The sequence below is a fragment of the Solanum lycopersicum genome, chromosome 10 (assembly GCF_036512215.1).
Source record: "Solanum lycopersicum chromosome 10, SLM_r2.1".
NCBI classification, from domain to species: Eukaryota; Viridiplantae; Streptophyta; class Magnoliopsida; order Solanales; family Solanaceae; genus Solanum; species Solanum lycopersicum.
In genome coordinates, this window is record NC_090809.1 from 13589851 (window position 1) to 13604433 (window position 14583).

General features: G+C 33.2%; 1 protein-coding gene across 1 annotated transcript in view; it reads left to right on the forward strand.

Moving 5' to 3' along the window:
* The first annotated feature begins 8734 nt into the window (after window positions 1-8734).
* Window positions 8735-14583, forward strand: part of LOC101264562 (lon protease homolog 1, mitochondrial-like) — a 44797-nt gene continuing 38948 nt past the window's right edge. Inside the window, exon 1 of the mRNA XM_004248495.5 lies at window positions 8735-9255. Coding sequence (XP_004248543.1) covers window positions 8947-9255 — 309 coding nt within the window. The 5' untranslated portion in view covers window positions 8735-8946. The remainder of the gene's footprint in view (window positions 9256-14583) is intronic.

Genomic DNA, 14583 nt, shown 5'->3' on the forward strand with positions numbered 1-14583 from the left:
GTTATAGAGACTTTTAATTTTGGATGCAGGGCAGCTATTTTCTGCCACAATGGGCTACCAATATCCCGACGACATTGTTATCTCAGTGGAGATTGTAGGAATTGTAATTTGGATAGAACAATTTTTCAATGTGATACTTACAATTTTCTAAATGTGAAGTTCCTTAATGTGCTCACTTCACCAGCAACACCGCTCAATCGGTGTGAAATTAGACAATTTTAAGATATTTACAAACTTTTATATAAATATTTCAATATTGACTTGCTCCTCATGTCCATGCTACCTCAAACTAAAAGCAACTTACTCACACATAGTCATAGATGGTCTAAAAGCAAACAAGATAAAACACAAACATTTCAAAACTCAATTTAGAGTACCACTCCAGAGCGCTTGGCCAACTTAAATTGACAACACGCTTAAAATATATGTAATATAATGAAATTAAAATTTTGAAAAATGTGAAGATTATATAGATCTAAAATTGTATCTACCATTTTAAAAACACATAAAATGAAAAATTCATCAAATAAATTAGTCTGAATACCAACAATAGAGAAAGACAACTGTACAAGAAGAAGGCTGGCATATATGAGCCGAGTGACTGAATCTAACTCCCTCATCGTAGGTCATGTCCACTTCTATAGACTCCCCAACTCCTCCAAACGATGTCAAAATTCATTGACATGTTTCTCCCAATTTTCCAAATGAAGGCGTAGAAGAAGAAAAAACATTGGCAACAAGATCTGCCGAAAGAAGAACACGATTAAGTTATAATAGAGAATTTCTGGAGGGAAATTAGAAGGAAACGAAAATAGAGCACGATTAAGTTATAATAGAGAATTTCAGGAGGAAAATTAGAAGGAAACGGAAATAGAGTTTTGTATTTGAGTGAATCGGGGCAAAATGTTTTTTTGAAGTTTAGTTCTTTTGAAATAGAGTTTTTTATATTTTTTTATGAATTCTTTTTCTCACTTATTAGAAATTGGAGGGTATGTTAAATGTATTGGAGGGAATACAATATTTTAGTGATAATATTAGAAAAAACTACATTGTTACACTTGTAAAGTGTTATTTCTAGAATTATAAAAATAGCACAGTTTAAAAGTGTGGTCATACGTGTGAATAAGTATTAAGAATTATATCATGATATGACAACGCTTATAAATGTAGCTTATACAACTAAAAAGCATGCTTTGAAAGTGTTGCTAATGTCATCATGGCCAAAAAGTAAAAATTAAGGCTAAGATTAAGCTTTAAAAGCGTACTCAAAATGTTTTAGGCAACACTTTACAAGTATTGTCCAGATTTAGTGTGACCTTAGTACTAGAATGCTGTAGTGACGTGAGATTTCTAAAAAAAAGTATTGTGAATCTCAATAATGAACAAGATTTGATTGACTTTTGAAATTATATGTGTTCTATACATTGGGACAAAGGGAGTAATACATATTATTAGAAAATTATGTACCCCTCATACGTGCCACCACAAATCAAAATTCATTTATTTTCAACATTAGCCTTCCTTTTTCATGAAAAATTGTAACATTTATGAAAATTTGTGATTTTACGAAAAGTTGCAACTTTAATGAATAGTTGCGACTATTATAAAAAAAATTGACTTTTATGAAAAATGTGATTTTAATGAAGAGTTGTGACTTTTATGAAATGTTGTAACCTTTTATAAGGATTGCAACTTTTTCAAATAGTATAACGTTTCCGATAAGACACAATAAATATTTGTGTACACTACCATCTGTTGTCTATAAATATAGGGATTTCCTCTCATTTTAAAATAATGAAAATAATGAACCTCCTTTTCTTCTTCACAAATAAATATTTGTGTACTTTACTCATGTTGAGTGGCTCAGTGACACTATTGCTTATGTTACATCCTAGTATGTTTTTTACAATCATTAATTTATACTTATGTTATTTAGGATAAATGATAAGATGTAATAATTTTCATTTTCCTTTACATTATTAATCTTTTATGTAAGACAATATAGTGTTTTAATTTTAACGCCGATAAGTTTTAAGTATTATTTTATATATTCCGTGATACTAAATTTTTGCGCGAAGCCCGAACAATTTTACTAGTATATATATAAAAGAGAACCTTATATTCATCAATTTAAGAAATTCATTATGCAGGTTCAAAAGTTATAATTGCTTTCATGTTCAAGCATACTTTCTTCTCTAAATCTGTTACCAAATTTTTTATTTTTCCCTAAAACATATATCTCAATTATATAATCTATTCAATTTAAATGTGTGTTTTTTCCTTACAAAATACCTCTGTTTATATATTCTTATTTTAATCTTTAGTTTCCTTTTAATGTTGATTAAAGAATCAATGATTTAATATTTCCTCAATAATTCACTCATTAGAGGTTCCTGAATTGTGTGATGATGACAAATAATCAAATTCATGTTGAAATATTACTAAGATTTTTTAAGTACCTATTTTTCTATTATTTTTAATGTATGAATACTAATAAATGATTACTTTTCAATACAATTATTATTTATAACTGCGGGGAAGCGCGAAAAAATTACCTAGTATACTATACGTCACAATAATTAATAATTTTAAATATTACAAAGACATATAAAAAAATTCGATTAACCCTTGAATCGGTGCCGCATAAATAGGGACATAAGATATTAAATTGATTTCAATTTTTTCTAATCAATGTCACATAAATTGGGACAAGGGGGAGTAACATATATATTTAAAAATTGTGTAATTTTTTTTATAAATTACAATAATTAACAATTTAGAATAATAATCATATTCAAATTTAATTAACTCTCTAAATTCTATCTATGCATATAAATTAAGACAAAAAATAACAGATTTGGGCAGTGCTAGCACGAGAACTTGTGTCTAGTTAAGTATAAGTTTTTATTTTTCTTCAAGGAATAAATGTTGAAGAAGCCTAAATTGATTTCTATAATTATGTTTAGTATTTTCTTTGTTTGTCTTATTTTCGTTTTTAACTTAAAATAAAAATTACAAAAAAGTAGTGCATCAATTTCCTCTATTTATATTTATTACTTGCTCTATCTCAATTTGTTTGTCTTACTTTTATTTAATATGTTTATATTTAAAAATTATAAATTACAATAATTAACAACTGAAGAAATTTGAATAACTCTGGTCATTTTGTGAATTGATCAATCTGTCCTTCTTCTTTAACTTCCTCTATTGATATTTTAAGTCTCATTTGTTTGCACCTAATGGAGATCTAAATCTCAATCAATCAGATTCGCCTCACACAATGTGTTTGTTTTTTAGGACTAAATCTTAATTATTCAGATTCAGTTTATTAAGTATTTTGTTTTATTTCCTTATAAACCTCTTAATGGGACTGAATACATCTGATCTGTAACACACTCTTAACACCATTCACACTAAAATTAAGACTTCTATCTTAATTCAACTACATCAAAACAACTCATAAATTTCTTTTCTTATTTAATTAATGTTAATTACATACTTACCATTATAATTTTCTTTATTCTTACTAACTTAATATACATCTTTTACTTTCATAATATATTTGAATTGTTAAACACTTCTGATATAATATTTAGGATGGTTCAAGAAAATAAGAAAATATTAATTATTTGATTGATAACAATAACAAATGTCCATTATAAAATAAAATATTCTCATAATATTATATTACTATTCTATATAAACTATTTTACATTGCATTATATTAGATTCTCAAAGTTTTTGAGTGCAAAGAATAATCATATATGATGTAACTTAACGTTAAATTCTTAATAGATAAATCGTATTACCTTGTCTACGATAAAAATGTTCAAAATATTATTTTCTATATACAAAAAGATGTTGTAAATCCATTGTATATGTGGATGATCCATTAGAGTTATCCAACAATTAATTGGTTTCATATATTAGTGTTTCCAATGTGATAAGATATCAAGGTGATATGAACCTTGATGATAACTATGTAAAATTTCAAGGTGACCTTTGACTATGATATCTCAACACTATAAATAGAGATATCATTCATCATTGTATGACATACTTGAATAAGAAAATTATCTCCTCTATCTTATACTTCTTGTCTTTTTCATCTTATATTCTGAGCTTTATTTACAACACGTTATCAGCACGAAATTGCTACTTGTAAAGAAATCCCCAGTTGTCAGTTGGATTCAAGATGAGTAATGGAGATGTATGCCTTCTTGATAGTGCTACAATGCATACAATATTAAAAGAAAAGAAATACTTTTCTCATTTGGTTATGAAAATGGCATATGTCAACACAATATCAGGTAGTACAAAATTAATTGAGGGCTCTGGAAGAGCGACCTTATTACTACCTGGAGGGACAATATTAAGCATTGATAATGCATTATATTGTAGTAAGTCTCAAAGAAACTTATTAAGTTTCAAAGTTATTCGCCAAAATGGCTATCATGTTGAGACGGCTAATGAAGGAAAGGTTGAATACCTTTACATTACTACAATTAATGTAGAGAAGAAAATTGTGCATGAAAAATTACCTGCATTTTCTTCTGGGTTATACTATACAAGTATAAGTACAGTTGAATCACATGCCGTAGTAAACAAAAGGTTTACTAATTTTAATGATTTTATCATTTGGCATGACTGGTTGGGCCATCCCGGATTTAATATGATGCGTAAAATCATTGAGAATTCACATGGGCACACCTTAAAGAGCCCAAATATCCTTCAATCAAAGGAATTCTCTTGTGCTGCTTGTTCTCAAGGAAAGTTGATCATTAAACCATTAACAGTTAAGGTTGGAATTGAATCCCCTGCGTTTCTGGAACGTATATATGGTGATATATGTGGACCAATTCAACCTGCATGTGGACCCTTTAAATATTATATGGTCTTGATAGATGCTTCTACAAGATGGTCACATGTGTGTTTATTATCAACTCGCAACATGGCTTTTGCGAGATTGTTGGCTCAAATAATAAGATTGAAAGCACAATTTCCAAACTATACAATAAAGACAATCCGTCTAGATAATGCTGGTGAGTTTACATCTCAAGCATTTAATGATTATTGTATGTCTACTGGTATAACACTTGAACATCCAGTTGCTCATGTTCACACTCAAAACGGTCTAGCAGAATCATTGATTAAACGTCTGCAATTGATAACTAGACCATTACTAATGAGAACAAAGTTATCTGTGTCTATGTGGGGGCATGCTATTTTGCATGCAGCAGCACTTGTGTGCATAAGGCCGACCAATTATCATGAATTCTCCCCATTACAATTGACTTTTGGTCAAGAACCAAACATTTCCCATCTTAGAGTTTTTGGACGTGCGGTTTATGTCCCAATTGATCCACCACAACACAAAAAGATGGGGCCGCAAAGAAGGTTGGGGATATATGTTGGGTATGAATCTTCTTCAATCATAAAATATTTGGAGCCTATGACTGGAGATTTATTTAATGTAAGATTTGCTGATTGTCATTTTGATGAATCAGTATACCCAACATTAGGGGGAGAACATAAGTCATTGCGAAAAGAGATAGATTGAAATTCATCATCTCTATCTCATCTGGATGCTCGAACAAACCAATGTGAGCAAGAAGTTCAAAGAATAATTTATTTATTGCAAATCAGCTACAAGATGCATTTACTAATCTTCCAAGGATTACTAAATCGCATATTCCAGCTGTTAATGCTCCAGTTTGAGTTGATATCCCGACGGGACAAATTGTTAAGGCAAATGAGTCTAGACCACATTTGAAGCGTGGTAAACCAATTGGTTCCAAGGATAAAAATCCTCGAAAGAGAAAAGGAATAAATGATCAAGATGATCATGGGTTGAAAGAAATTTCTCAAGATGAGACCCAAGTCATAACACATGATGATGAGGAGGTTCGAACTTCTGCAAATAATGAAATTTCAATGAACTATGTCTCGACGAGAAAGTTGTGGACCGAAATAATGTTGTGATTGACAACATATTTGCCTATAATGTTGCTATTGAAATAATGCAACAAGATGAAGATTTTGAGCCAAAATCTGTTCACGAATGTAGACGGAGAAATGATTGGCCAAAATGGAAGGATGCAATTCAAGCTGAATTGGCTTCACTAGAAAAACGTGAAGTTTTTGGACCGATAATCCGAACACCTGAAGGTATCAAGCCAGTGGGGTACAAATGAGTTTTTGTACGAAAAAGAAATGAGAAAGGTGAAGTCATGAGATATAAGGCCCGACTCGTTGCTCAAGGTTTTTCTCAAAGACTTGGCATTGATTATATGGAGACATATTCTCCAGTGGTAGATGCAATCACCTTCAGATATCTCATAAATCTGGCAGTTCATGAAAAACTTGAAATGCGTCTAATGGACGTTGTCACAGCCTATCTATATGGCTCATTGGACCACAACATTTTCATGAAAATTCCTGAAGCATACAAAGATTCAAGAGAAACTTGTTCAATAAAACTTCAGAAATCTCTGTATGGATTGAAACAATCAGGAAGGATGTGCTACAATCGTCTGAGTGAATATTTGTTAAAGAAAGGGTACAAAAATGACCCGATTTGTCCCTACATTTTCATTAAACGGTCGGGGTCTGAATTTGTAATAATAGTTGTGTATGTTGATGATTTGAACATCATTGGCACTCATAAAGAGCTTTTAGAAGTTGTTGAGTGTCTGAAAAAAGAATTTGAAATGAAAGATCTCGGCAAGACAAAATTTTTTCTTGGCCTACAGATTGAGAATTTGTCAAATGGAATACTTGTTCATCAATCAACGTACACAGAAAAGATACTAAAGCATTTTTACATGGATAACTCACATCCATTGAGTACTCCAATGGTGGTAAGATCGCTTGACATCAATACAGATCCATTTCGACCTCAAGAGAATGAAGAAGAGCTTCTTGGTGATGAAACTCCTTATCTTAGTGCGATCGGGGCACTAATGTACCTTGCTAACAATACTCGACCAGATATCTGTTTTGCAGTAAGTCTACTGGCAAGATTCAGTTCCTCCCCAACAAAAAGACATTGGAATGGTGTTAAACACATACTTCGATATCTTCGAGGGACCATGGACATGAGTTTATTCTATTTCAATGAATCCAAATCAGAACTGATCGGTTACGCAGATGCAGGGTATTTATCAGATCCGCATAAAGCTCGATCACAAATAGACTATTTGTTTACATGTGGAGACACGACAATATCTTGGTGATCAATGAAGCAAACGTTGGTAGCCACTTCTTCAAATAATGCAGAAATAATAGCCATCCATGAAGCAAGTCGAGAGTGCGTCTGGTTGAGATCAATGACCCATCATATTCAGGAAATGTGTGGTTTTTCTTTGAAAAAGAATATACCAACCACAATGTACGAAGATAATGCTGCATGTATAGCTCAATTGAAAGGAGGATACATCAAAGGAGACCGGACAAAGCATATCTCATCAAAGTTCTTTTTCACGCATGATCTTCAACAAAATGGTGAGATAGAAGTTCAACAAATTCGTTCAAGTGATAATCTTGCTGATTTATTCACTAAGGCATTGCCAACATCAACGTTTGAGAAGTTGAGATACAAGATTGGAATGTGCCATCTCCGAAATATCAAGTAAAGTTTTCATCAGGGGGAGCGAAATACGTGTTGTACTCTTTTCCTTAACTATGGTTTTGTCCCAAGTTGGATTTTCCTGGTAAGGTTTTTAACGAGGCAACATTCAAAGCGTATTATGAGATATGTGTACTCTTTTTCCTTCACTAGGCTTTTTCCCACTCGGTTTTTCCTAGTAAGGTTTTAACGAGGCACATAATCTATGGATATCCAAGGGGGAGTGTTGTAAATCCATTGTATATGTGGATGATCCATTAGAGTTATCCAACAATTAATTGGATTCATGTATTAGTGTTTCCAATGTGATAAGATATCAAGGTGATATGAACCTTGATGATAACTATGTAAAATTTCAAGGTGACCTTTGACTATGATATCTCAATACTATAAATAGAGATATCATTCACCATTGTATGACATACTTGAATAAGAAAATTATCTCCTTTATATTATACTTCTTGTCTTTTTCATCTTATATTCTGAGCTTTATTTAGAACAAAAAACTATTTTACTAAAATGAGATTTTTATAATATTTTATTGATATAGCGTTTAATTTTATATGTACATTCACATATTGGAAACAAACAGTCCCAATAATCCAGTATTCAAATTCAGAGACAACATCTTAATATTTAGATGTTTATTCAGATTTACATATCTGGATCTTAATGCATATCTTAATATTTAGAGGTGTATTCAGATTTAGACGTCTTAATAGAAACAAATGAGACCTTAGTACTTTTTTCATTTCAATTATTTGTCTTATTTTAGATTTTAGTATGTTACATATTTAAGAATTACAAAATAATAATATTATAAATTACAATAATTAACAAGTTAAAATGTATAAAAATATATTAACAATTTAATTAATTTTTGAAATTTCGCCTATGCTACTAAATTAAAACAAAGAAAATAAAAAAAGTAAAAATTATTTTTTATAAAATGAATGTAATTAAAAATATTTTTTTATAACATATATTGATATTTTTTTTTTATAAAACATATATCGTGGACATGTTGTATCTACTAGTTTTTTTTTTTTTTTTTTTTTTTTTTAAAACATATATCGTCGACATGTTGTATCTACTAGTAGAATCTATAGGCTTATAAAACTAAAGGACAATACCGGTAATTTGTTTAGTTTGGAGGGTTTATTGAGGGTTTTAGCTGTGTGTCGCAGAAAACGGCTTCCGCTACTAAGCTCCTCAATGGCGGTTCTCAGTCCCTACTTGAACTAGCATGCGAATAGTCAATCCCCATTTTCCCATCAACATCCTCAATTCATTCTAGTTTTTTTCTATTATTGACACCCATGTTGAAGGTTCTGACATCATCATGTCTGCAAAATCGTTTCCACGCGGTCACAACGTCGTTTACCCCTCAAGTTCGGCGTGGAACTGAGTCGATTACGCCATTGCTTCAGGTTTTAGGTTCCCTAAGAAGTTCAAACAGTAGAGGCCCCTATTTGTATCGGCGATTCTTTTGTTCAGATTCTACTGATGGGTCCGAACTGAATTCCGAAGCCAAGCAGGTCGAGGGCGAAATTGAAGGTGGAGATGCTCATTCAAAGGCTTCTGCAGCGATTGTTCCTACTGTATTTAGGCCTGAAGATTGCCTAACGGTTAGTTTACATTTCCAGCCGACAAAAATACTGTACTTACTTCGCACTAGCTCTTGGCTCTGAACCAATTAGATTTAAATGTGTCTTTGGTGCAAAAACCAGTTTGTTAAATATTTTGCTGGTTCATCATTTACAAATACACAATATTCTAATATTTGGTGTCTGGTAATTTGACCCCCTAAACAAAAGACGTTGTCACCATGTCAGCATGTGCCAAAAAAAGATGTAAAATGACTGTTGGTTTTATGTTTGCCTGGGGTAGTTGTGGTATGATTTTAATCATTGTTACGACCACATGCTGAAATTTCAATTCTTTGTGGTTGGGATTGACAAAGAATTGGAATAAATTTCATGTAAAAATAATATTGACTTTGGTTGCAACACTATGTCAAGATTAGGGCAATAGCAAGGGATAGTTGGTTAATAAGTTAGCTTTCAAAAATAGAAGAAGGCGGATTACAAAGATCATATTTTCTAGTTTACTCGAATACTCATTATTTTTTAGTAAGGGCCTTCCCTACCTTGAATTGTCCTCATACAATGTTGTGAAGGTCTTCAACATTTTTGTTTTCAACGAACAACTCTTGAAGCTCTCTCCGTCTCAAAAGAATGTTTTTATTATTAAATGCTTTGTTCCTCATATACATTGAACCCTGCCATTCTGTTTGTTTTTATTATTAAATGCTTTGTTCCTCATACATTGAACCCTGCCATTCTGTTTGGGGCAAAAAGATTAGTATTGTTGACTTTTTTTTAATCATGCTGTTGTATTAAGGAACCTTCATTTGTCTCTTAGGATCTTTAAACTATATCTCATCGATTGAGCGACTTTTTTGATGCTATTGGAGCTTCAATTAACATTATCATTTTATTGAAATGAGTATTGAAGATTTTTTTAATGCAAGCCTTCGTTGTAAAGAATCTTGATTTGAATTTTCTTAGGATATCTGAAAACCTCACATGAGTAGCCTTTTAAATGTTATTGTAGCTTCAATTAAGATTACCCTTTTAGTTAAACTCTGATTGGGTCAACTTACTCCTGAGCTCACAACATTGGATCGAGGGGTTTCTCATTTTATTAAGCCTAATTCAAGGTCTATTTAAGGAGTCAGAAGTGACCCACAAAATTGACACCACCAATAGGTTTGCAGCCTTAGATAATGATCTATTGATGGAGAAATATGCACTACACGAGGACCCAAGAGAGTTCTTATTATCCTCTTCTTTTTGAAAGAATTCCGATTGTCAACACCAATTTTGAAATTTTGGAGACTTCCCTGCATGGTGGAGGCGTCCTCAATATTGTTGATGATACAATGATAACTTATCAAAGTTCATGAGAATTGGTTTGTTGATGAAGCTGAACCTTTGGATACCCAACTCCTTGACGTAGAGATGGATGCATTATATGTGTCCGTTAGAATATTTTTTAATGATGAATAAGGCCAATGGAGTCAATTTTGAGGGCTATGGGAAGGTAACTCTCACTTGTTACTAAAAAATAGACAGAGAAGAAAGAAAAGAAAATGGAGATTGCTTTAAAGTCTATTACTACACCAAAACAGACAGAAGGGAGCCTCAAGGTGCAAAATTTAGTATTCAACACATTTTTTCTAGAAATTGATACCAAGAGGGGGAAATCAATTAATAATTGTTATGAAATAAAGGTTGACCCCATTCACAACTCCAACTGAGGATTGGCCGATGCCCTAGTCTGTGCCTAATCTGATGAGCCACAACTTTACTATCACAATGGGTAGTACCATGTCCAACACCATGTCCCGCGGATGCATAGTTCGAACAACAGCGGAAGAAGCACATTTCTTAGCCATATGCGGAATAACATTTCAAGGTTAGACTTGATTCAACTCAATGCACGAACAAAGAATGAAAAAGGGAACACATTCTAGATATTTAGTAGCCCTAAGGTCATAAATGCAGACACATACTTATGAACAAAACTCTACTAAATACGGCTCTAGGGATTTAAAGTCTAAGCTCTGATACCAACTTTATCACATCCCAGAATATCCCCTAGATGTGACTGACAGTTGCTACACCACCTATTGGGTGAACCGATTCTCCATACATTTTACCATTTCTATAAGCACTCGAATAAAATATGTGCCACTTGAAACACATTAATATTCATCAAAAGCGAATTAGTTATCCAACCAAAATCATATATCAATTATGAAAACAAACAAATAATACATCTCTAGCACAAATATTGTGACATCATTTTGGCTACATTTGTTTTCCGATTAAGGGAAGTAAATTTTATTAAATGAGTACCCATGCGGTACTAAAAATCAATAAAAAAAAAGATTACAGGATAGCTATTACATCTTAGACTTCCATTAAGTTTCTGTTGCTGTTCTAATCATGTTCTATGTATAGATTAAGATGCTGCTATGGACACTTCTGATTGCTAGTCGCTCACTGTTTAGCCACCAATTTGAGCCGCATTAGCTGCCACCTTATGCCACCCCAAGGATGACCTTGAGATTTCCATCGTTTCTTTCTCTCTGATGATTGGGAATATGTTCCTTTAATTTGTGCTGCATGTCAGTGCTTTCTTCACCTCTGCAATTTTAGTGTTTCGACGTAAAAATTATGATGTTCCACTGACAATTCACATCTTAAATTATTCGATGTGTAGATGACCCTTTACTTTACAACCACTGTCCACTGGTATGTGGTTTTCGAAAAAAAAAAGTGAATTCAAGGTGTTCATCTTACCTTGAATTCAAGTATACATAATACAATGGCAATGTTAATTAGTGGAATATCAATGTTAAGTTAGTCTGACAAAAAAAATATCTTTATGCTTTTCACACCTTTCATGTATTCAGTAATAGGTATTTAACTACTTACCTTTTCATCTATTTCCTTCTTTTATTGTCGGACAATTTTCCGATTTAAAGGAAGTTTCTATTTACTAGAGAATCCTACAGGCAAGAAGAATGTTGTGACTTGGAAGCGATCTCAGTTAAACCATCTGCATAATAGTTGAGGAACTTTCTTTGAAATCTCCTATTAATAGAAACTCATTAATCCCTGAGTGCTTCCTGCCTTGTCTCCCTTTTGGACCATTTGTAACTCCCATGTTGCCTCTGTCAGCTTTATGTCAAGGCTGAAGTTTCAGAAAGTTCCTACATGGATTATTCAATGATAGAGCTATTTTTCCTCTTGGAAATACACCAACTAACGTCAACTCATTCGAAAAGGCATATCCAACATGCCTTTACTGCACCTAACTCTGTTTTTTCCAGATTTGATCGGTATATGTACCTGGAAGATACTCTAATAATTAGCTTGAATAAGTTGAACAAGAGGATATGAGTGCCTGGCCGTGAAATTGTCACATTTCAGTTTTCCTCTTCTCCCACATGGCTATGATTCCATTTTATCTTTGTGTAGCATGCGTCGAAGCCCATTCATCTATATATTTCTTTAGTTCATCAGGGCCACCAAAGCTATGTGATGCATCCCAAGAAAACCAACATCTATTTCCCCACATTTCATTCATTCTCACCTAGGTCACAATAGCTAACTTTGTTTCTCGAAACACAGGACACTGGCTTTTGATGCCTCACGACATACTTTCAAAATTTCTCTTTTGTTAATTTATTTGAACCCCTCATATTCCATCGAATGATTTTGATTTTCATTGATTAATAAGTCCAACATCCTTCTTGTTCAATTTTGAATGAACATTTGGACAGGAAATACAGTCTGTAAGAGCAGTTATTGAAACACGGGAAATGGGCCTGCTCTCTAAACTCTCTCTCTCTCTTTTGGTCCTTTATCCGACGTACTTTCTGTTACCTTTTTAGCAAACACACTTCACTTTGGTTGATTTTTTTCCGAGTTATTAGACATTAGTAATGATAGGTGGTTCTCATCAATAGAGCTCAATAGGAGACTCTCTAGCACTATCAATGTCAATGTAGAAATTTTGCGTTGTGTGTGTGTAGCTATAAAACAGGATCACAAGCGAGGGAAATATACACAAGGATGTTTACTTGTAGTCCTCCAAATTACAATAACATACACAAGGATTGAGGCATGGCTGGGGGATAGGACACCTGCCATGATTATTCCAGAGAGGAACTCCAATTGGGGATGGGGGGAAATAATATCAAAGATTCTGTGGTTCTAGGGGTGTAATACCAACTCCAAATTTTAATCTATATATCCAAGATATCAAACCTTTCATTGATGCTCAAAGTTTCCACTGTGTCAAAACATGATGCCACAAGGAATGAAGCTGGGTACAAACAAAGCTAAGATTAGCAATGAGATGAACAACAATCAATTTCTATTCAAATGTTTGATAGGATGTTCCAACGTCTCATTCAACCTTATCTCAATACTGAAAATTCATAAATGGTTTGTCCAGCAGGTGGCAAATCATTGCAGGTCTCAAAATTACAGCTTTAAAACATAACATGTTCCTTTTTTTTTATCTCCCTTCTAGACAAGCAACAGTTTGAGTTGAAGCAGGGGACTTGTTCTGGACTGGAAGAAGATTGTCACTATAATGGTGTTCCAGATAGAAGGTTCAAAGTTGGGTTTCAGGGGGGCAAAGCAGCGTTCAATAAAAGCCGTTGGTGTTCCACTGCATTTCTGGGCAACATTAGGACATTAATGTGAGGGATTTGTTGGGATCGATGAAGATACAAGGAAACAAACTCCGCCTTCAATGGACAAGGATTTGTGTAAAATTCCAATATAGCGTCATTGTTGATCTTGATATTTGTGCCTGGTGTGACAAAGCTAAACCAATCAGAAAAGTAGTTCATCTTGGCATGAAGGTTAGTGAGCAGGTGGTCAAGTGACTCAAGTCTATCCGTCGAACCAAGCAATTCACCCAAACACCCCATCCACTTGTAGACACTTGCCTAGGCACGTGCGAGAACTTCAGTTCAAATATTGACATAGGTGGGAGGGCCTTAGGCCAGCAACATCTGATTGAAATTAACAAGAATATGGACTTGGCCAAATGTTTGGACAACAACTGTTATACCATTCTAAAGGCCAAAAGAGGAAGGTTTAAGGCAAGAGAAATGAAAAGAAGAATTAAATGAAGAAAATTTAATGGAGAATTGTCGGGCCTATTAGTGAAAATCGATTTTAAGGCCCTCAATATGATATCCACTACAGGCCATCATGGGAAAGAACTAAAAACTGTAGACTGTAAACACAACTTTAATTCACTCAATTGAGCAGTATTCTTCAGTTGTTCGGAATCAGATGATGAAGCAGAGCCATCATGGAATCTAAATGTCCTTTCATATCATATTTCGACTCCAGAGTCAAGCA